The 24,188-nt window shown below is 44.9% G+C and overlaps 2 protein-coding genes across 6 annotated transcripts in view; both read right to left on the bottom strand.

The window, feature by feature from the left end:
* LOC109920692 (MICOS complex subunit mic25a-like) overlaps positions 1 to 1,241 on the bottom strand; it is a 419,169-nt gene extending 417,928 nt beyond the window's left edge. For both annotated transcript variants that reach the window (XM_048606552.1, XM_048606553.1), the window contains exon 1: positions 1,069 to 1,241. In XM_048606552.1, the coding sequence (XP_048462509.1) occupies positions 1,069 to 1,155 (87 nt within the window). In that variant the 5' untranslated portion in view covers positions 1,156 to 1,241. The remainder of the gene's footprint in view (positions 1 to 1,068) is intronic.
* Positions 1,242 to 7,848: 6,607 nt separating this feature from the next.
* Positions 7,849 to 24,188, bottom strand: part of tpra1 (transmembrane protein, adipocyte asscociated 1) — a 65,178-nt gene continuing 48,838 nt past the window's right edge. For all 4 annotated transcript variants that reach the window (XM_048606564.1, XM_048606566.1, XM_048606565.1 and 1 more), the window contains exons 8-11: positions 16,731 to 16,791; positions 13,951 to 14,053; positions 10,240 to 10,320; positions 7,849 to 8,864 (exon numbers count right to left, since the gene is read on the bottom strand). In XM_048606564.1, coding sequence (XP_048462521.1) covers positions 8,642 to 8,864; positions 10,240 to 10,320; positions 13,951 to 14,053; positions 16,731 to 16,791 — 468 coding nt within the window. In that variant the 3' untranslated portion in view covers positions 7,849 to 8,641. The remainder of the gene's footprint in view (positions 8,865 to 10,239; positions 10,321 to 13,950; positions 14,054 to 16,730; positions 16,792 to 24,188) is intronic.

Genomic DNA, 24,188 nt, shown 5'->3' with positions numbered 1-24,188 from the left:
AGTGGTGAATGACAATTGCATGTAAGAATGTGGGTTAGGTTAAATTTCCAAGTGTACCAAATAAGATTCAAATCTAATAAAACCCATACCACTACCCACTGTGTAGGGTTGTGAATGAATGATCATCTCTCCCACTTCCCATCTCGCCGTCATCCCTCCGCCCCCTGCCATTCACCTCTCATGGTCCCTTTGCCTCCACCATGTCTACACTCTCACAACCACCACACAACCACACGGCCTCCCATCTCTCCCTCATCCCATACACCCTCCCTCATCTCACACTGCATCCATTCACACCCCCATTTCACCCACATCCCCAAAACCCTTCCCCCATCCGCACACCCCGACCTGCCTTCTCTCATCATTCCCCACGTCATTTCCTGCATGACCCCGCTCCTATCCAGCCCCTTGCCAATCCATCATCCTTCTGCGCCATCCAGCCTCCTCCCATCTATCATCTCGCTACACTCCCAATCCACCATCCTTACCCTCCCCCTTAACATCAATCATCCTTCTCTCCTCCCCAAACCCTCCCGTCCAATTTCCCACGCCCCCAACCATCATCCCTCACTTCCTTCCCTCCTTCATCCCACCCTCCTCTCCACCACCCTCCCATTTATCATCCCACCTTCCACCTCACACCCACACACCCACCATCCCATCCTTTCTCCTCAACTTTCTCCCCATCCCCACCCAACCACCGTCCATCCCACCCTCCTCAACTCCTCCCATCCATCGCCCTTCCCCGTCCCTTCCCCCACTAACCCCATCCATCATCCCTCCACTCCACCACCCCATCCATCATGAATCCATCCTCTCCACTGCCCTCCCATGAGTCATCCCACAGTCTTCCCAACCCCCTTTCCAAATTTCCAATTTCCAAAATCACCAATTTCCCATCCTCCACATCCCTTCCCATCCATCAACTTCTCCTCCTCCTCGTCCCCATCCGCTCCTACACATCATCCCCATCCCTCCTCCCACTATCCTCCCATCACCCGCTCCCCTCTCCTCCCCCATCCCTCCATCCCTCCATCCTCCCATCCATCACCCCCTATCCTTACTCACCCTCATTCCCTGCAAAACTGTCACTCGTTCCTGATCATCTTTGCCGAAAGACACACGCCTGGTGCTGGTGCTACCGCTGGCCCCCATCCGCGGACTCTCCAATACGATCCTCCCGATTAAATGCTCGTTAAAGACCGAGAGCCCGCTCCAGTAACCTCCCACGCGATTGGACCAGTAGGCGGGGCCTGACGTCGCGGCCACACTGGACCAATCATAGCGGGTCTTGATGGACGCTGCGCGGGGTCCGCAACAAGCCGGCAGGGACGCATGCGCAGCAGCACGGCCCTCTGGGGGTTGTAGTTTTAGCCATGTGCATTGCTGTACCTCCCCGCATCCGCCACAGGAGGCGCTGCTGGGGAGAGGGAAGGCAATGGTCCAGTGATATTATCACGACTGTTAATGGATCGCCCGAGTAAAATTGTGGGGACACGGGTTCGAATCCCGCCAGGGTGGAATTTGAATTCATAGAATATCTAGAATTAGGAGTCTAATAGTGACCATGAAACTGTTGTCAATTGTCAGAAAAATTATCTGGTTCACTAATGTCCTTTACGGAGGGAAACTGCCATCCTTACCTGTTATGGCCTAAATGTGACTCCAGACCCACAGCAATGTGGTTGACACTTAACTGCCCTCTGCACAATTAGGGATGGGCAGTAAATGCTGGGCTTAACCAGTAACAACTTCTCCTGCGTGCCACAGGAGGCACTGATATATATCCCCTACCCACTACAGGAGGTGTTGCTGCACACAAGCTTAATAGCTCCTCTAGCAGCATCTGAACATGATTCTTCCCCAGAACTGACAGGGACCAAGGGTGTTTTCTAATGGAGTTGATGGAGGTGTCGATAAAAGCAGTTATAACAAATCATGAAGATGCACAGAACAACAGACAAAGGAAATTTTAATGATGGAGAAAGAGGGATAGAAATTGGGTGTAAACATTAGGTGTGAATAAGAGAAATTGTGCCCACTTTGAGGGCAAAGTCAACAATACACAGAACCAGGGCAGGTGGGTTTTCTTTTGGAGAAAGGATATAAGAATAATGGAGGTCATAAATCATACTTTGAGGTTGTGGAACTCAAGATTGAGGCCTCCAGCTTGCATTGAGTTTCATTGGAACATTGTAGCAGGCCCAGGACAAAAACGTTAGCAAGGATGTGAAGTGTTATTCTGTACTTCTCATTAACCTATGGAAGCATGCAGAAAAAGATATCTGAATAACAACAGCAGCCAAAGAAGTATCATCTCAACACATTAAAACTGGAAGAAAGGATCTAGGCCTGAAACGTCTGCCTTTCTGCTCCTATGATGCTGCTTGGCCTGCTGTGCTCATCCAGCTCTGCACCTTGTTGTCTCGAGCAAAGACGACTGAACTTACTTTCCAAATTTTTCTACCTTTGTCAATAATCTATTTTCCCTAGTTGTGGGGTATATGTGTGAGGGGGAAGCTCATAAGATTAGAATTTTAAGCTCCTAGTATTGCATGCCAACGGTTTATATTTGCTTACCTGTAGCTGCAGTCTAATTACTTGTAGTAACTAATAATTCTTGGTTTGTACACAAACCTAGCCCGAGCTTTCTATCAACTTGAATGTCAGATAAATTGAGGTACTGTGTACACTTTAAAAAAATCATTAATGTTTGATTTGACTCCAGAAATACCAGCGCTCAATAAACAGTATGCTTCCCCAGTGGCTCACGGAACTATTACTTTCTCACGGCAACACTCTGACTCATAAAAGTCTACCTGCTTGGCCTGAGAACTAAGATTGACAGTTAACTGCTCATGTTGCATCTCCATGGCATCAACGGCCCAACCAATCAGCAACATTTTCTCAAGTGTATAATTGGTGTCTTTTTTCCCCCCAGGTCTGTTTCTTGCATCCTACACTGATGAGTACAAGATTAAAAGCTTTGTCTCTTGCACCTTTTGGTAATCTTTATGAGATTGATCATCTAAATGGCTAAATTTTGTAAGTTTCATATTTGGGTTAGTGAGCAACTCTATCCATTAATTGCATATTCATTCAAATATCCTATTGTATGAAATGAAGGAGTTTCCTCAATAATCTGATAGAGTAGAAGTGACATGTTTCTGGAGCCACTGGCTGATCTAATTAAGTTTCTGTCAATGGTAATCCTGATGGACTTGATGTCAGGAGATTCACTGATACAGAAGTAGAAATGTTTAAATTGTCTCTTGTCGAAGATGATCACTGCCTGACATTTGTGTGGAGACAATATTACTCGCCCTTTATCAGCCAAAGCCTGAATGTCTTCAAGATTTTGCTGCAAATGGACATGGACTGCTTCTAGAACCTAGAACATAGAACATTACAGCGCAGTACAGGCCCTTCGGCCCTTGATGTTGCGCCGACCTGTGAAACCAATCTGAAGCCCATCTAACCTACACTATTCCATTATCATCCATATGTTTATCCAATGACCATTTAAATGCCCTTAAAATTGGCGAGTCTACTACTTTTGCAGGCAGGGCATTCCACGCCCTTACTACTCTCTGAGTAAAGAACCTACCTCTGACATCTGTCCTATATCTATCACCCCCTCAATTTAAAGCTACGTCCCCTCGTGCTAGCCATCACCATCCGAGGAAAAAGGCTCCCACTGTCCATCCTATCTCATCCTCTGATCAGCTTGTAATCATCTTCTGTATCTGATCATCTTCTGTATCTGAGATGTTGTGAATGTTACTAAACATATGCAATCATCAGTGAGCATCCATATCTCTGACCTTATGATGAAGCACAAGTCGTTGATGAAACAGCTGAAGATGGTTGGACCAAGGATTCTATCCCTGAGGAACTCCAGCAGTGATGCCATGTAGAGATATGATTGACCTCCAATCACCACAACCATCTTCCATTGTGCCAGGTATAATTCCAAGCATTACAAGTGGTAATCCATCTGTATCAACATTCTGCTTGGTGGTTAACCTAAAAACTGTCCTTTCCTTTGGCTTGGCAGTAGCAGCACCTACTGTGGGTCTCCTCCCCACCCCCAGATTTCTCCAGTTGACTCTGTGAATCTCGCAGCAGCAGACAACTGCTTCCTCACTTTCAATAAGTTTTGAGCTGGGCCCATTTCTTATTTTCAGATGGATAAGCAGCATATATTTTATAGGAGATAGTAAGAACTGCCAATGCTGGAGTCAGAGACAATGCAGTGTGGAGCTGGAGGAACACAGCAGGCCAGGCAGCATCTGAAGAGCAGGAAAGTTGATGTTTTGGATCCGGACCCTTGCAGAACTCTGACGTATAGCGGGATCGGAGGTGTAGATGGCCGCGGAGTAGGGGATCATCCGCTATTCACTTTTTTTTCTTCTTTTACTTAACTCTTGTTGAAGAGCTCAGTCACAGCAACTGCACTGGCAGCGGTAAGCTAGCCCAGTGCTTCTGCTTCGGAGGTGGTCCTAGCACCAACTCATGCCTCCTGCGGCAGAGGTGAGTTTGGGTTCCCGGCAGTGTCCACGTTCAGCACAGATTCACGGAAGCAGAGGCGAATTTGCACCTAGTATAAGACCCAGCGGCAGCAGCTACGTTGGCGAAGTAGTCCCAAAGCAGACTCATGGCAGCAGCAAAGTTGAGTTTGGGCTGGTGCAGTACCTGGCAGCTGCATTGGCAAATCCACCAAGGACTCATAGTGGAGAGGATGTTGGAGCAGGCGAGATTGCACTGGAGAGTGGCAACTTTTGTTTCAGCAGCGGTGGTGCAGCGAAGGGGACTCGTGACTGGCCACCAGACCCATTACAGAGCACTTAACTGCCTTTGTGTTCTAGGTCGGTGCCAGAGGGTGTACAATACTTTTCATTGTACGTTGTTACAAAATACATGTGTAGATAGGCAGGCAGGCAGACAGACAGGCAGGCAGACAGACGGACAGACAATCTGGGTGCCCTGGTCCATGAATCACATAAAATTAGTTTACAGGTACAACAAGCAATTAGGAAGGCAAATGGAATGTTTTTGTTTACTGCAAGGAAAATGGAATATAAAAGTAGAGATGTTTTGCTGCAGATTTTGGAGAGGCCAAATCTGGAATATTTTGTACAGTTTTGATCTTATTTAACGGAAGATACAAATGCTTTAGACGCAATTCAGATAAGTTTACTTCAACTAATTCCTGGGATGGGAGGTTACCGAGTGAGCAAAGGTTGAGTCTGTATCCATTGGAGTTTAGAAGATTCAGAGGTGACTTGATTGATATGTAGCATCCAGAGGGGATTGGACAGAATGGACGCTGAAAGGAAGTTTCTCCTTGTGAGACGGACTAGAACTGTGGGGACAGAGTTTAAATTTCAGGGTTGTCAATTTTAAGATGGAGACAAGGGCAATTTTTTTTTCTTCTCACAGTAGTGAAACTTTGGAACTCTCTGCCACAACAGGCAGGATCATTAAATATTTTTAAGGTAGGCGTAGATTCTTGGCCAAGAACAGTCAAATGTTATCTGGGCAAGGCCACAACACCGTCAACAAAGGGTTTATAAACTGACAGAGCAGAGTTGCCTATTCTTGTTTCTGATGTATTTCTGGATGTACATATATAGTTACAGGATGTGACCATCACCGGCTAGGCCAGCATTTTGGCTAAAGGTAGTGGTGAGCTGCCTCCTTCAACAGCTATAGTTAGACCCACAATGTCATAGAAAGGGGCAACTCCACAGTTTGACCCAGCAACAGTGAAGGAACAGTAATATATTTCCAAGTTAGGGTGATAAGTGGCTTGGAAGGGAACTAGCTCTACTGTGTCCATCATGTTTCCCCTGACCTGTCTTTCTAGATCAGTGGTTGTGAGTTTGGAAAGTGTTGTCTAAGGAGCCTCTATCCAAGTAATGCATCATTTAGGTGGTACACACTGCTGCTACTGAGCATCTGTGCAGGAGCAAGTGGATGTAGTGCCAATCAAGGGGCTGCTTTGTCTTGGATGGTGTCAAGCTTCTTGAATGTTGTTGGAGGCACACTCATCTAGGCAACTAGGGAGTATTCCATCACACTCCTGACTTGTGCCCTGTAGATGGTGGACAGGCTTTGAGGAGGCAAGAGGTGAGTTACTCATGACAGGATTCCTACCCACGACAGGATTCCTACCCACTGTATTTACATGACTAGTCCAATTTAGTTTCTGGTGAATGGTAACTCCCAAGATGTTGATAGTGGGGGATTCACTGACAGTAATGTCATTGTGATGGTTAGACTATCTCTTATTGGAGATGGTCCTTGCCTTACATTGTCCAAGTCTTGCTGTATTTGGGTATGGACTTCTTCAGCATCTGTCTTATTGCTAATCATGTTAAACACTGCGCAAACACTGGCGAATGTCCCCACTCCTCACCTTATGGAGAGAAGATCATAGATTCAGCATCTGAAGGTGGTTGGGCCTTTTTTTTTTTAAAAAAAAAAAAAAAAAAAAAAAAAAAAACTTATTCCCAAGGATAATTTCCCCCCTATCTGCCTGTAATGGGCACATATTTTTCTTCATTGATATAACTTACATATAAAATAAACTTTTACTGCCTGGTTTTTTTTTTTCTCCCCCACTTGTTTACCTTCATATTCTATTTTCCCTTTATTTATCAGTTTCTTTGTTGTCCTTTGTTGAATTTTAAAATGCTCCCAATCCTCAGGTTTACTGCTGTTTTTGGAAACTTTAAAAGCCTCCTCCTTCAATATGTTTAACTTCTCTTGGATCACTTTTCCTGCAGGTTTTTGTACCTGAAAGGGATGTACATTTACCACAAACCATGTATTTACTTTTTAAATGATAATCTATTTCCTGTGTACTATTTTAATGTAGTTTCCCACATACCATACCAGTTTGCCCCTCATATCTTCATAGTCCCCTGCATTTGAGATTTGAGACTAGTTTTGGATTTAACAAAGACATTTTCAATCTTCATATAAAATGTTATCATATTACAATCACTCATCACTTATTTTGACCTCCATTCCAGACTGAGTCAGACAGTTTGTTTGCACCTGGTCAGGTTGTCCTTCAGTAAAATAGAATCCCAACAGTGTGGAAGCAGGCCATTCGGTCCACAAGGCCGCACCACCCCTCCGAAGAACATCCCACCCACGCCCACTTCTCTATCCTTGTAATCTTGCATTTACCATGGCAAATACACCTAACCCGCATATCTTTGGACTGTGGGAGGAAACCCACACAGACACAGGGAGAATGTGCAAACTCCACACAGACAGTCACCCGAGGATGGAATCGAACTTGGATCCCTGGCGTTGTGAGGCAGCAATGCTGACCACTGCTACTTTGGTGCCTCTAAGTCTCAATGCTTTTTTCTTGTTTATTCATTCACAAGGTGAGGGCATCACTGGCTAGGCAGCATTTATTTCCCATCCCCAATTGCCCAGAGGCCAGCTAAGAGTTAACCATGTTGCTGTGGGTCTGGAGTCACACGTAGGCCAGACCAGCTATGGATGGCAGTTTCCTTCCTTAAAGGACATGAGTGAACCAGATGGGTTTTTCCAACAAATCGACAATGGACCCACGGTCATAGTTAGATTCTTAATTCCAGATATCTTATTGAATTCAAATTCCGCCATCTACCATGGTGAAATTTGAACTTGGGTCCCAGGACATTATCTAGGTCTCTGGATTGACAGTTCAGTGATAACACCACTAGGCCATTGCCTCCCCCTGTTGAAAATAAACATTTAGTAATAAAACTTTCAGACTCAATAAGAAAAAAAATTACAACAGTTGTCAGATTGAAAGTACACAAAAAGTCAAAGGTCAAAAAATTTTAAAAATAATTTTTTTTTTTAATTAAACACTCTCTACCCTTCAATAAACAGCACCTGGATGCTGGAATCCTCAATATCGACTTGTGGTTAAAGGTCAGAGAGTCTAATAGAGCCAGAGTCACCTTAAGGCTGTGAAATTCTCCAACCATTATACCATCACCAAGCAGCAGCCATTCACAGTGAAGGGAACCATCTTAATTAATACTGCGGCAAACAGACTTCTTCTCCTCTACCCAACTCTGCACACCCTAAAGAATAGACAACAACTTCAATGAGAAAAGGCAGTGGAGCGATGGATGGTGTGCAAACAGGGCAGGCCACAGCTTCACACTTTCCTTGTTTCTTTTTCTTTTTGTTCCAAAACAACTTGAAAGGGAAGATGTGGAAAAGAAATTAGCCTCCAGCTTTTACATTTGGAAAGACACTGTTCAAAAGACACAGACACAAAGTAACATAACGACTGAGGCCCAGAGCAAGGTGTGGAAGCTTTACACCCCCTTCCCTGAGATTCGGAGGGAGGGGAGAGGGTGCTGGAGGGCTTGGTTACGGTTGGGGAAGTGGGGGGTGGTTCAGTATGCTGGTATGAAGACAAAGAAAGATTTTTAAAACCCCCCAAAAAGAGGGAATGTGAGAGGTTCGGAGCTCTGATGTTCACAGGTTGGCGAGTGTGTTGAAAATCTCAATCAGAATATTCCAATACTGAAATCTCAGGACATTGGATGAGGCAGCACAAAGAGAGAGATAGGGCAGGTTTATCGCTAACTTCCACTGATCCACCACCACCTCGTTCTCAAGCATTCATAATTTTCCACCGGTCACTGTCAAAACTGTTGATGCTTCCAACAGTCAGATCGTCGAGGTAAGCAGCTGAGCTGTCGATCTGTGTGTTAGAGTAGGGGCAAGGCTCCAGAGCTTCCTTCTTGGCCACAGAGTGGGTCTGGGGCAGGTGCACATCAGTATCTTCGGGCTCATCGATCTGTGACTTGTAGGAGAAGAGAATCTTGGGCTCAGACCTGTAGGGATGAGAAGATGTTTAAAAAGATGCCAAAACCTCCAAAGGAAAACCAATTTCCTTACATGAAAGCAGTGTCATTATCTTGAACAAACGTTTCTCGTGCATGAAAGAATGGGGTTTGGGGGAAAGAGAAAAAGAAACACAACTTGTGACTCAACCAATGCAATTCTTGGGGAAGCTCGCTTAGCCATAGATCAGCAAGTAGCACTTTCTTGACACAGAGTTATGGGTTGAATTCTCACTCCAGATACTCAAGTATATCCCTGTAGACCAATGCTCCCAATGCAGTACCGAGAGTGAGCACTGTCACAGCTGCCATCTCAAGTAGCAATAAAAACCGAAAGAACAGAGTATGCTGTAAATCAGGAGCAAAAACAAAGCTGCTGGAAAAGCTCGGTGTTCTGAGGAAGGGTCACCGGACCCGAAACGTTAACTCTGTTTTTTCCTTCACAGGTGCTGCCAAACCTGCTGAGCTTTTCCAGCAACTTTCTTCAAGTAGCAATAAGATGGATACTGAAATTCACCAATACCCCTTCACAGCACCTTCCAAACCTACAATCTCTATTACCTAGAGGACAAGGGCAGATAAATAGAAACACCACCACCATCAAGATCCTTCCCAAGCCACTCACCATCCTGACTTGAAAATATATCATCCCTTTACTGTTCCTCGGTCAAAATCCTAGAACTCCCTCCCTAACAGCATTCTGGGTCTACCTCCAGCACATGGACTGCAGCGGTTCAAGAAAGCAACTCACCATCACCCACTCAAGGAATGGACAATAAATACTAGTCTTGCTAGCAGTGTACATATCCAACAATTGGATGAAAAAAAATTCCCCGGCAATACTTTAAAGACCATTCCGACCAATACTTAACCCTTAAAAAATATTAAATAGAGCACTTGATCATGATCTCGTTGCAGTTGGTGGGATTATTGCTCTTTGCAAATTGGCTGCCCCATTTCCTACATTACAATAGTGACTGTGCTTCAAAAAATACTTCATTGGCTGGAAGGTGCTTTAGGATATCCTAAGCAGCATTCCCTCTACTTTTCGACCCAGCAGCAGGCCTCCATGGTCTGTGCTCAGCAGTGACTTCTCAAAACAGACGTCAATGCTGTGATGGATAACGGCCAACACCAATCACCTTGCACTGAACCTTGGAGCATCGTGTGCGTGTGTGCACAGCTTAGAGGGAACATTGGACCAGAGGTTGTAAAAGGTGCTATGTAATTGTAAGCCTTATCCCTTTTCTCTCCCTTTCAATTGTTGGCTTACAAAATAGAAACCCTAAGTATTAACAAGTCATTTTGCTTTGGAAATTATATGGTGCTAACTTAGAGTTAGAGTTACAAAATACTGATAGCTTACCCAAAGAAACCCTTCAGAAATGTAACATACATCAATGGAGCAAATAGACTGAAATAAAGGAACGTGGTGACATCCACACAGCTACAAAAAGGAGAAAAATAAAGCATATTATACACAAGTTACAACCAACAGCATCTTAACATAGAGTACATGTGGAGAAGTTACATTAAATCTGTATTTCCCCTTACTGAGGACGAACGGTCAGTCCTCAGTAAAGGGCTCACGTTTGGACATTGAACAGTTTTTTCTGCCGCCTCCACCTGCACGTTTACTTCTTTAATCGTGAGCCTAACCCTCCCTCTAAAGACCCCTTCTCCCGCCTGCAACACACCCCCTCCTCCTGGACACCACCCCAAGGCCTCCTACCCTCCCTCAACCTCTTCATCTCTAACATGAATCGCCTCAACCGCTCCACCCCTCTAACCCACTCCAACCTCTCCCCCACAGAATGTGCAGCCCTCCGCTCCAACCGTAACCTCACCATAAAACCCGCGGACAAGGGAGGCACAGTTGTAGAATGGCGCACTGACCTCTACATCGCCAATGCCAGACGCCAACTCTGGCACCTCCTCCTACTGCCCCTTGATCACGATCCCACCCCCAACCACCAAACCATCATCTCCCAGACCATCCACAACCTCATCACTTCAGGTGACCTTCCACCCACAGCCTCTAACCTTATCGTTCCACAACCCTGCACCGCCTGTTTCTATCTCCTTCCCAAAATCCACAAACCTGACTGCCCTGGTCGACCCGTTGTTTCCACCTGCTCCTGCCCCACCGAACTTATCTCCACCTATCTTGACTCCATTTTCTCCCTCTTGGTCCAGGAACTCCCCACCTACGTCCGTGACACCACCCATGCCCTCCACCTCCTCCAAAAATTCCGATTCCCTGGTCCCCAACACCTCATTTTTACCATGGATGTCCAGTCCCTATACACTTGCATTCTCCATGCAGATGGCCTAAAGGACCTCCGCTTCTTCCTGTCCTGCAGGCCCGACCAGTCCCCCTCCACTGACACCCTCATCCGCTTAGCTGAACTCATCCTCACCTTTAACAACTTCTCCTTCAATTCCTCCCACTTCCTACAGACAAAGGGAGTAGCCATGGGTACCCGCATGGGCCCAAGCTATGCCTGCCTCTTTGTAGGATAAGTGGAACAATCCCTGTTCCAGAGCTACACTGGCCCTATCCCCCACCTCTTCCTCCATTACATCGATGACTGTATCGGCACCACCTCGTGCTCCCACGAGGAGCTCGAACAGTTCATCCACTTCACTAACACCTTCCACCCCAACCTTCAGTTCACCTGGACCATCTCGGATACCGCTCTCTCCTTCCTGTACCTCTCTGTCTCCGTCTCTGGCATCCACCTGGAAACCAATATCCATTTCAAGCCTACCGACTCCCACAGCTACCTAGAATACACCTCCTCTCACCCACCTTCCTGCAAAAAGGCCATCCCCTATTCCCAATTCCTTTGCCTCCACTGCATCTGCTCCCGAGATGAGGCATTCCACTCCTGGACATCCCAGATGTCCTCGTTTTTCAAGGACCGCAACTTCCCCTCCACAGTGGTCGAAAACACCCTCGACTGCATCGCTCGCATTTCCCGCAATTCATCCCTCACACGCCCTACCCGCAATAACAACCAAAACAGAATCCCCCTCGTCCTCACGTACCACCCCACCAACCTCCGGATCCAACGCATCATCCTCCGACACTTCCGCCATCTGCAATCTGAACCCATTACCAAAAGACATTTTTCCCTCCCCACCCTTATCTGCTTTCCGGAGGGACCACTCTCCCCATGACTCCCTTGTCCGCTCCATACTCCCCACCACTTTTCCCTGCAACCGCAGCAAGTGCTACACCTGCCCCTACACCTCCCCCCTCACAGGCCCTAAGAAGACCTTCCACATCAAACAGATGTTCACCTGCACATCTGCTAATGTGGTATACTGTCTGCTGTTCCCGATGTGGCCACTCTACATCGGGGAAACCAAGCGGAGGCTTGGGGACCACTTTGTGGAACACCTACGCTCGGTTCACGACAAACAACTGCACCTCCCAGTTGCGACCCATTTCAACTCCCACTCCCACTCCTTGGATGACATGTCCATCCTGGACCTCCTGCATTGCCACAATGATGCCACCCAAAGGCGGCAGGAACAGCAGCTCATATTCCGCTTGGGAACCCTGCAGCCCAATGGTATCAAAGCGAATTTCACAAGCTTCAAAATCTCCCCTCCCCCTACCGCATCCCAAAACCAGTCCAGCTCGTCCCCGCCTCCCTAACCTGTCCTTCCTCCCACCTCAAGCCCCACATCCATCTCCTACCCACTAACCTCATCCCGCCTCCTTGACTTGTCCGTCCTCCCTGGACCGACCTATCCCCTCTATAACTCCCCACCTACATTCACCTTTACTGGCTCCAACCCAGCCTCTTTGACCTGTCTGTCTCCTCTCCACCGATCTCCTTTATCCATCTACTATCCGCCTCCCCCTCTCTCCCTATTTATTTCAGAATTCCCTTCCCCTCCCCCATTTCTGAAGAAGGGTCTCGACCCAAAACGTCAGCTTTCCTGCTCCTCTGATGCTGCTTGGCCTGCTGTGTTCATCCAGCTCTACATCTTGTTATGTCATTAAATCTAAACATTACTTGGTTAGACTACTACACAAAAAAAAAAAATGAATGCTAGAAATTTGAAACAAAAATAGAAATGCCTGGGAGGACTTTTCATCATTCTGGTCTCCATATTATAGAAAGGACAGAGCACTACTGGAGAAACAACAAAAAAGGCTTACAAAAATGATAGCAGGACTGAGAGGTTACAACCATCAAGAAACATAGAACAAATTTCTATTGAAAAGAAAATAAATGTATAAAAGTTAGATAGGATAGATGTGAAGATGATGTTCCCATTTATGAGAGGACAAGAAGAAATGGCCATTAACATTAGACACAATCACTGCAAATTTGAACAGGAATTGTTCTTGTGCCCAGAGAGCAATTTAGAAGTCATAACTCACTCCAGATTGTGGTAAAGATACAGGAATTTAAGGGGGAAGCTGGTGAGGCAGAACTGGCAGTTCTGTGATGTAACATTTCATGCTGGATTTGGAAAGAACAATTCAGAGCGCTATTGCCTCATTGTCAGATAAATCCAAGTGCTTTTTCTATTTTTCCATTCAATTTGGACAGGTCCCCTCACCATCCCACACCATTTTTATCCACCTGTACTCGGAAAGTGATCGGGGCGTGGAATGCATTGCCAGAGAGGGTAGTGGAGTCAACCTCCTTAGGGGCATTTAAGCGGCTATTAGATAGGCATATGGATGATAGTATAAGGTAGGGGTGGAGGTTAGATAGACCTTAGGATTAGGGTAAAAGGTCGGCACAACACCGTGGGCCGAAGGGCCTGTACTGTGCTGTTCTATGTTCTATCGCACTAAATGGCATTGGCAGCAGCTTCGAGGGCCAAGTGGTCTACTCCTGCTCCTATTTCTTACATCCTTATAGAGAACTGTATAGATTCATAACATGGTCAAGTGAAGAAATTTCTTAATTTCAGTCTGAGCCCTAACACTATGAACCTCAGTTCATGACTTTTCAATCAAGCCTCAAATACATGGAAGACAAGCTGCAATAGGCATTGTAGATAGCTCTCATCACCCAATCCTGATGTAATATTAACTCACACCTACCATAATCCCACTGCAACATTAGCGCACAGCAGTGCACTGCCAACCCCTTGGATCAGGTTCAACAGTGACAGGATTGCAGCATAGATGTAGAAGCTTTTCTTGGCTGTAGGGGTTTGGAAAATAACACAAGTCAAGGAAAAGCTAGGTTCCTTTCAGAAATAAGTGCAAAAGAAACCAGGTTCAACTGAGCACTGAGTTTGTGCAAACATGGTCTTCATCTCTACTCAGAATCTGACCTGACCCTGGGGTGGTCAAGTAACATTGGACACATTCTTGCAAGTCACATCACATGACTTCCTGCCTGCAACCACCCCTCTGCCCCAACCCTGTTAAATACCTTTATCTTACAAAACAAAATCCCTTCTACAATAGTTTTACCAAATAATAAATATTAAATTTTTCACAATTTTTTGTAATGTCTCCTTTTTGATTATTCCTCTCCCCATTTTCCTTTTGCTCACATCAGTGCTTTGGATGGAGGAGACTGGCTTGTATTTCCTGCAGATTCCAGGGCAGGATGAGTTAGCAACCCCTCACACTGACCCTGACCTGGTGCCTGATCTGCAGCTAACACACACAACTAAATGTGTCAGTCATAGCTTTGAAACTTGTACCAGGTCAGATCACTCCTACTTTGAAAGTTCTGTCGTAACAGGAACCCCATTGGTAGTCTCAAGGGCAGGGTCATGAAAACATTTGCTTTACTTTGGGAATGGCTCTGGCACACTCCACAAAGACTCAAGGCCATATTTTAAAGTGTACATTCACTGTCACATTAACTTGTACAAGTTAGCATCTAAATTAAAGCCATTGAACGCTGAGCATGAAACAGTAGCACTTCTCCAATCTATGCACATATCTGAAGTCTCCATCCACGGATTCACTCGTCAATGTTTCTGCGACCTCTCTAAAATCTTCATTACTTCATGAAGTAGAGTGCATAGAATTTGATGCAATACTCCAGAGTTTAAAGGCTCATTGTAAAAGATTCATTGATTTTGCACTCAAACCGCTTCTTTCTATAAAGCCTAGGATCCTGTCAACTTTATTAGCCACTTTCTGAACCCATCCTGCCATCTTCGATTATTTATGTATAGCACCCTCTAAAACTATATCCTTTTGTTTTATACAGCTTCTAAACAGTCTTCCAACCAAAGTGCATTGCTTCATGCTTCTCTGGATAAATTTCACATATTTTTGACCAGCCTGTCAATCATGAAATCCATCATGTTCACAATTCTTCAAAAATTTTACAAAATGGCACAAAATTTAGAAACTGCTTCACACACACAAATCTAGACCATTAATATTCATCAACAATTGCGATTCTAATGCAAACTCCTGGCTAGCCCCCACTGTATAACTTCATGAACACTCTGTTAAACAGCAAATTTCTTATTCATACAGCTGTGCCTTTTTTAACCACAGGCTTCAACATTGTTGGCAAGTCTATTATATGGACCTTTTCCAATGCATTTTGGAAGTCCATATAGAGCAAGTCAACCACATTAGCCTCACTCATTTCTGTTACCTCTTCAAAAATAAAATCAGGATAATATTTAAATATAGTTTGACCTTCAAAACACCACTGATGTTTCCTCCCTATTAATCCACACTTGTTCAAGTGACTACTCCTGCAATGACATCTCTAATAGCTTTCTTCCACTGGAAGGTGAACTGCCTGGCCTATAGTTATTGGGTCACACTGCCCTTTGTAGGATCTTACTGTACACAGAGTGGCTGCTGCATTCCCCTACATTATAACAGGAATTTCACTTTGAAAGTACTTGATGCAGAGAATACTTGAACCCATGGAAGATATGGACCAAGGAAAATCTTAATACCCAGGCACAAAATCATTGAACCCTTAATGTGTGGCAAGTGGCCATTTAGCCCATTGAGTCTTCACTAACCCTCTGAAGAGCATCCCATCCAGAACATACAATCTCCATAAACCCACATTTCCCACAGCTAATCCATCTAGCCTGCCCATCTCTGGACACGATGGGCAATTTAGTATGGCCAATCCACCTAGCCTGCACATCTTTGGACTGTGGAAAGAAACCAGAGCTACTGGTGGAAACCCACGCAGACATGGGGAGAACGTGTGTGTGGAGTTTGCACAGTCACCCAAGACTGGGATCGAACCTGGGTCCCTGTGAGGCAGCAGTACCAACCACTGAGCCACCGTGCTGCCCTAAAGGCGAAGGGAAAAAAAAAAGGAGACTCCAGGACCTCTTCCTCTTCAAACCCCCCCCCCCCCCCAACTCTTTGCACTGTCCTGGGATTTCCCCATGCAAGCGAAGCAGGGGTGGCAATATCCTAATTTTAATCCAAGCGATCATTTAGAGAGAATGGTGTCCAGGAGAATGAAGAACAGACAAAGTCTCCAAGACCAGTCCTGACTTAGATGGTTGAGTTCAGAGAATTAAAGACTGCTCTCTCACTACAGAGAGACGCTTAGTGAACAGTTTATCCCAAGGGCCATAATGGAGGGCCTCAGACGAGGGACAAGGTCAAAAAGGCAGGGCCTTCACTGGGACGTCAGCTGTGCTGATGGTATCACTCTGCATCATAAAACAGCTGTCTAATCAACTGAGCTCACAGACCCCCAGGTGGTAAACAGCATTCAGAGTGGCGTTTGGGAAGGGTTTTGCTGGACCCATCAGCAGAGCTCCCATCTTCAGGGAGGTGCTGAGAGTACAAATTGGAGGAGTGACACACCTTAAATAACCAGAGATACCAGTTCGTGAAACAGAAGAGAGCATGAAATGACTCACATGGCAGAGATATTCGCTCCCGCAAAGGAGTTTTTGGGAGAATGACAATCATTGAATAAACCTGCAGAAAAGACAGAACATCATGAGAAGGCTTTTAAACAATACTGCAAAATATAGACATTAACCTCAACCATTGCAGTAGTACACTGGATATAGTAAGTGATTACAACTTCACACCAAAACCACCTCTAAATTTTCTCTCCTTGGGAACTATATAGGAACTTCCTTGTATGTTTGGTTGTTGGTAATCTATCAATTTCAGCATTGAACGTTGGGGTGTTCAACTGGGAGGGCATCACCCAACATCCACATACAATGACACCAAACAGGTGAAGTGAACAAACAGAAATGAGAACAAACAGTTTAACTGATGGTTCCTCCCTTCCCATTTTGATCTTTCAGCCATCAACGAAGCATTCTTGTTAAATATTAGGGAGATGGTAGCACAGTGGTAACGTCAAGTATTCCAGAGGACTGGACCAGTGCTGCAGAGATAGAAAATTTTTTTAAAATCCTATGAGATGTGGGTGTCATCGGTAAGATCAGCATCTGTTGTCCATGCCCTTGAAACCGATTGGTTTGCTTAGCCATTTCAGAGGGTAGTCAAGAGTCAACCAATTGCCATGGGTTTGAAGTCACATGTAGGCCAGTCCAGGTAAGGATAACAGATTTTCTTCCCTGAAGGACATTAGTGAACCAGATGGATTTTTAAACAACAATGATAGTTTCATTGGTCACTGGTCACTATCATTGAGATGAGCTGTCAATCAAGAGTCTTAATTCATTCTACTGCTGGTCCCCAGATCATTAGAACCTCGGGATTACTATTGTTTTAATGCCACTGCAATGTCACCGCTGCCGTCCCCAACTCCCAATAAATCCCATCATGCACAAAAACAAAGTTGCTGGAAAAGCTCAACACGTCTGGCAGCATCTGTGAAGGAAAAAACAGTTGACATTTTGGGTGCAGTGACCCTTCCTCAGAACGGATGGTGGCTGGAAAAAACATCAGTTTATATGCCGAAAAAAGGGAGAGAATGGGGTAGGGGATAAACGATAGGATAGAGCCTAAAGAGAGAGAAGAGCAGTTGGATAGATAAGGAGTTGATAACAATCAGGCGGGGAGGGTGAATAGTTATTAATGGGGACTATTAGTGACTAAAAGTGACTCTTAAGTCACAAATAGTCTCCATCGTTATCAACTCTTCGTCTATCCAACTGCTCTCCTCTCTCTTTAGGCTCGATCCTATCACTTACTCCCTACCCCATCCCCCTCCCTTTTTTCTGCATATAAACTGACATTTTCCCAGCCACCATCAGTTCTGAGGAAGGGTCACCGGACCTGAAACGTTAATGGTTTTTTCCTTCACAGATGCTGCCAGACCTGCTGAGCTTTTCCAGCAACTTTGTTTTGCTCCTGATCCACAGCATCCGCAGTTCTTTCAGTAAATCCCATCATGCAGGTAGGGAAGAAATTTCAATTCAATTAAGAATAAATCTGAAAAAAAAATGCTATTCTCAGTAAATAGGGGCCATAAAAGTCACCAGATTGTAATTTAACAAGAAACAAACCCTTCTGGTTCACTAATGTCTTTTAGGAAGGGAAATCTGCCATCCTTACCTGGTCTGGCCTGCATGTGACTCCAGACCCATAGCAATGTAATGACTCTTAACTGCCCTCTGAAATGAACTCATTTGGATCAAACTGCACAAAGAAAACCATTATGTGGTGGTTCAAGGCTCAGGGGCAATTAGGGATGAGCAGAAACAAGTACTGGCCTCACCAGCAATTGTTGTGTTACTTGAACAAATAATGAAACAAAGTCAGGCAGAATTTCAGGATAGAGTTTATTAGTGTCATATCACGCAACTTCTGCCATACAGGCTCACTTGTGAATGACGATTCAACTGCGATTATATCTCCCCTTTAATACGGTATTCTTATGAAGCACATTTACAATCAACAAAATATGATCAACAGAGGCAGAAAAGGAGATCACAGACAGATGATCAAAAGTTTGATCAGCGGTTTTAAGGTGCAGCTTAAAAAGGGCCAGAGAGAGAGAGAGAGAGAGAGAGAGACAGACAGAAATGCTTACTGATGGAATTCCAGAACTGAGAGCTGAGTTGACTGAATATGGCAGTGGCCTGGTGGTATTATTGCTGGACTATTAATCTAGAAGCTCAGCTAATATTCTGGGGAACCAGATTCAAATCCCACCATGACAGATGGTGGAATTTTCATTCAATAAAAATAAAGAATTTGGAATTAAGAGTCTAATGATGACCATTAATCCATTGTTGATTGTCCAAAAAACCCATCTGTTCACTAATGTTCTTTAGGGGAGGAAATTCTGTCATCCTCACCTGGTCTGGCTTACACGTAACTCCACAACCATCGCAATGTGGTTGATTCTGAACTGCCCTCTGGGAAATTTAGGGATGGGCAATAAATGCTGGCCTGACCAGAGATGCCCAAATCCCATGAGTGAATAAAAGAAATTAAAATTCAAGGTGCTCACAAGGACAGAACCGGAGCAACGATTTTGATTTTGAAAGGTTGTACGGCTGGCAGAGGTTACAGAGATGGGTGCATAGTGAAGGCAAAATATCATGGAAGGATTTGAACACTGGTATGAGATTTGTAAATTTGAGACAGTACTACACTGAAGCCAAACGTAGGTCAGCAAGCAGAGGAGTGACGGGCAAACAAGGCTCAGGTGAGAATTGGGAATACGGGCAACATTACTTCATTTCAGTTTTCCTCAACCTCCTTTCCATCTGTCGGCGACAGTCCTTTACAGGGAAGAAGCAGGCATGAGTGGCAGATTAGCAACCAGAGGGCAGCAGATGAGCAACAGACTCAAGTCACTTCCAATCCATCAGCATTCACAACAAATCTCCCAGCTACAGGTGCAGGGAGCTCAGCCACAGCCAACTTCAAAATTAATTGAAGCCTGGTTGCCAGATTTGCAATCCAAACTGCTGTTTCCAAGCTGAAGAAGGTGACAGAGATGGAGATGGCACAAGGCCAGATAAGGATATGGAAATGAAAAACATGCAAATTCTAAAACTTGGGCAATGCAGGCCAAGCACCAAAGCATATTTGTGTGTGCGCATCTCTGTATGTACATGGAGGGGCGCTGATGGGTGAATAGGACCCAGTGAAAGATGTAGGCAAAGTTTCGGATGGGGGAAATCTATTGCCCTTCATAAATCTACACTACAGTCTTAAACAATGACCATGCTGGATCAAATCAGGGTGAGAAAGAGGACAAGTAAGATTATGCCATCAGAAAACACTATCCAATCACCTAGCCCACTTGTACGAAACACAACCAAGATCACAGTTGGATTCTGTGTGTGAGAACATAAAACAAAAGTGAAAGACACAAATCTTTAAGTGTACAGATTTCAAACACAATCTTGAATATAGCATCATGCTCCAGGCAGTAAACCTAATCATGCAGTGGGTATTGATTTAATGAAGTCCATTAAAAAGATAATTCTCAGGATGTGAGCGTCACTGCCTGGGCCAGCATTTATTGCACATCCCCAGATGCCCTCGAGAAGGTGGTGGTGAGCCACTTGCTTGAACAGCCACTGTCCACGGGATGCATATACACCCTCAGTACCATCAGGAAGGGAGTTCCAGAACCGTGACCCAGCAACACTGAAGACACAATAGAAACAATACGGCACCTGGACCATTGCTCCCTTGTCTTAAGGAATGGAGCGCTTTTGTCCTAAATTTGCTTTTCAGAGATGGTGCAAGGTGCTCAATGATACCTGTGAATGCATCACATTGGAATGGAGCGAGTTGAGCAGGCCTGTCAACTTCTACTTGCCCTTGCTTTTCAACATGGCACAAAGTTCTTGAACTGCAGTGGATGAAAGGCATTGAGGAGCTGCTCGTGCTGGAACGGTGGCATTTGCAGAGCAGGCTTGAATGCTATGGAGCAACTTGCCACAAAACAGTGAGCTTTGGGTTTCTGCACGATAAGTTGCAACAGTCATTATATCACCATGTATTTCGAAACCCCTAAGTTTATATTAAAAAAAAAGAGATTGACTGATCTGCAGCGGCTCAGTGGTTAGCACTGCTGCCTCTCAGTGCCAGGGATATGGATTCAATTCCACCCTCAGGCGACTGTCTATGTGAAGTTTGCACACTCTCCCCACGTCTGCGTGGCTTTTCTCTGGGTGCTCCGGTCCACAGTCCAAAGATGAGCAGGTTAGGTTGATTGGCCATACTAAATTGCCCAGTGTCCATGGATGTGTCGGTTAGGTAGATTGGCCATGGGAATGCAGGGTTATAGGGATAGGTATGGGTGGGATGCTCTTTGGAGGGTCAGTGTGGACTCAATGGGCTGAATGGCCTACTTTCACATTGTGGGGATTCTACGGTTATAAAATCCTGGAATTCCTTCCCTAACTGTTGGAGTCCCTACACCACACAGACTACAGCAATTCAACACAGCTGACCATCTTCCCAAAAACATTGAGATGGCCTTGACAGCAACACCCATACCTAGAGAAAAATACACATTAAAAGACCATGCGAAGACTGTGGGGGCACAGTCACCACCCACACAGGTGTGGTGCCTGCATTATGACTGCAAGTGATGCCACAGGCAACGGTTTGTCAAAGAGATAGGAGCAGTTCAAAGGGCTTATTTTCAAAAGCTTTTTAAAAATCAATTCAATTAAAATACTAGAACCACAATATTCATTCAGCCCCACGTCCTCTCCTGACCCCTTGCTGCCTTGCTCCAGCTCAATGACCTGTTCCATTCTCCGAGCAGGCCAGTGACTAGAGAGAGGGAATAGAGTGCTGAAAAGAGCGCTGATAAGAGCAAGAAGAGTGTGGCAGCGACCAGAGTGCCAAACACAAGCATGGTGAGCGTTCCATGATGTACCACTGCCAGTGGTACGTGCCTATAGAGGAAGTGAGCATCAAACCCTGATTTAAGGCTCACATCAAGGACATGAACAGACTTTTCATCGCTATGCAGTGGCAGGAGCTGCATGGATAGTTTTAAAAAAAGCAAAATCGAGATTTTGTACAACTTATGCAAATTACAAACTGTTTGCCAAAATACTTCTTGAGTCTAATTTGTTCTTTTTAACATTCCTGGACAGAAAGAGCTTGAGGGTAGGGAAGGTGGATTAATATTGCACAGATGCTCATGAAATTCAAATGGGGGTCTACTGGGACCTACTCAAGCAGCGTCCAAGCAGGGTCCAAGTGTACCGGGGGAGTCTGCAAGACACATGGGTAAAGTGGAGCATTTTTAACAGAAAAATAGAATCTATTTTGGAAGTTATTACAGAATCTGCTTCCACTACCCTTCCAGGCAGAACATTCCAGTTTATAACTTGCCGGAGTTCAAAAAAAAAACACAAAAAATCTCCTCTGGTTCTTTTTGCAATTTACATTAAATCTGTTCCTCTGGTTACTGACCCATCTGCCAGTGAAGGCACTTTCTCCCTACATACTCAAATCAAAACATTTACGAGTTGGACACTCCTATTAAATCATACCCTTCTACATTTGAAGGGAAGCACGGGGTTCGCTAATCTCTCCAGATGACCACTCAAAAAAACACAAAACTTCTCAATTTTACACTGGTTTAAAGTGATAAGGAGTCAGGGTTTTTTAAAGATAACCGTGATGTGGAGAAGCCGGTGTTGGACTGGGGTGAACAAAGTCAGAAGTCACTTCACCTGATGAAGGAGCAGCACTGTGAAAGCTTGTTCATTTTAAATAAACCTGGTGTCATATGACTTCGGAGAGGGTCTTTTAAAATCACTAAGGATACAGACACGGGACACAGACAGCACCTCATCCGTTGACAAAAGGACCGAGAACAGATGACACCTTCTTAAAGGATTGCACCGTTTGCTAGTGTGGAGAGGAGGAAAAAGGTTTCATAGCATTTTGTCGTGCAGTGATAGTTAGGGTCTGGAATGCACTGCTTGATAGGGTGGTGGGGGCACATCCCAGTTCAGGCTTCAAAAACTGGATCAAAGACAGAAGAAAAACAAATTTACAAGGCTAAAGGAAAGAGGTAAGGAGCAGGAATGGCTACATTCAGGGCGCAGCGAGTCAGCACTGCCTCAAAAAAAAAAAAAAAGGGCCAAATCCCATGGACCTTCTTCCAATTACCTTAAACTTGTCTCATCTCAGACGGTGGTGTGCACAGCCCAGACCATGGCAGAAGCCAACCTTCCATCCACAGACTCAGTTTATACGGCTTGCTGCCATCACCATCGCACCCCAGTAATGCTCTCCTACAACCTCTTACGTCAGGAAGATACAAAAGCCAGTGGGTTCAGGAACAGTTTCTTCCCGACTGTTATCAGACTGATGAAAGGACTCTCTAGCCTCAAATAAACGCTGATCTTGCTAACGTTGATCTCACCTAGTGCACACCCTGTGCGATGTAACCTGTATGCCTCTGTCCAAGTCTTTTTGATCTCTACATCCTTTCCTTACCATGATCGGCCTGTACCACTCAAACAAAGCTTTTCACTGTATTTCGGTACACGTGATAATAAATCAATCTGGTTAAGTGGCTACATGTCAAATATCAGAGTGAAAAGAAAATCATTTTGAAAAAAGCTAAACTCCTAGTCAATCTCCTGTGGAGGTTCTCAGTGATGAGAGAAAAGAAAGTGGGTATAAAGCATAAAGATATATATTATAGCTAGTGTCTGTTAGGGAGCTACAAATGGAAAATTGAAGATTTTTTGATTAATGCATTGCACAGAATGCACCACTGGGTGGTGTATTTTAGTTGTGAATAAATCATGGTTCAGAACTTCCAGGTCTGTCAGAGCAGATCTGTGCACTCACCTTTCTGTGATTTTAGCAGCCAGGCCTTGGAATCTGACTGCAGCAGGATGCTGCCATCACAAGTGCTGTCCAAACCTCGACAGAGTTGAAACCAGCACCTCCACCTACCCTGCAACACCACGCACTCCCCACAAACACACAAAGCATCAGAGGACCAATTAACACCTCAAAAGACAGCAGCAAAAAACCACGAGGATTAACACTGGAAGGCATGTGCAATTAAATTTCAGTACATATCACGTTAGTGAGGAGGTGAAGTAGGTGGCAGATACATAGGATGGAATTGGTGGAGGGTGATCTGGGAGATCGGAAGGGGGCTGAAATTTAACAGTTACACAGGCACTGATGTAGGTTTTCTTTCCTCCAACTTCTCCTGGGTAACTTAGTCAGCTAAGAATGCCAGAACAATCTAAAATATGTTGGTCTAACTCAGAGTCCGGGACACTTTCAGAGGGTTCCAGATACCAGGTAATTCCTATCATTCCAAGGGGTTAGCTGCATCAGGTCTTCCATATGGTCCCAATGTGCAACTCCTGTCTAGGTTACTGCAAGAACTATCTTTCTATTGGAAGATCTGGGCTAATGACATTTTAAAACAA

The sequence above is a fragment of the Rhincodon typus genome, chromosome 16 (assembly GCF_021869965.1).
Source record: "Rhincodon typus isolate 14 chromosome 16, sRhiTyp1.1, whole genome shotgun sequence".
NCBI lineage: Eukaryota > Metazoa > Chordata > Chondrichthyes > Orectolobiformes > Rhincodontidae > Rhincodon > Rhincodon typus.
Note: the sequence above shows the minus strand (reverse complement) of the source record. Positions and strands in the feature narration are given on the sequence as shown.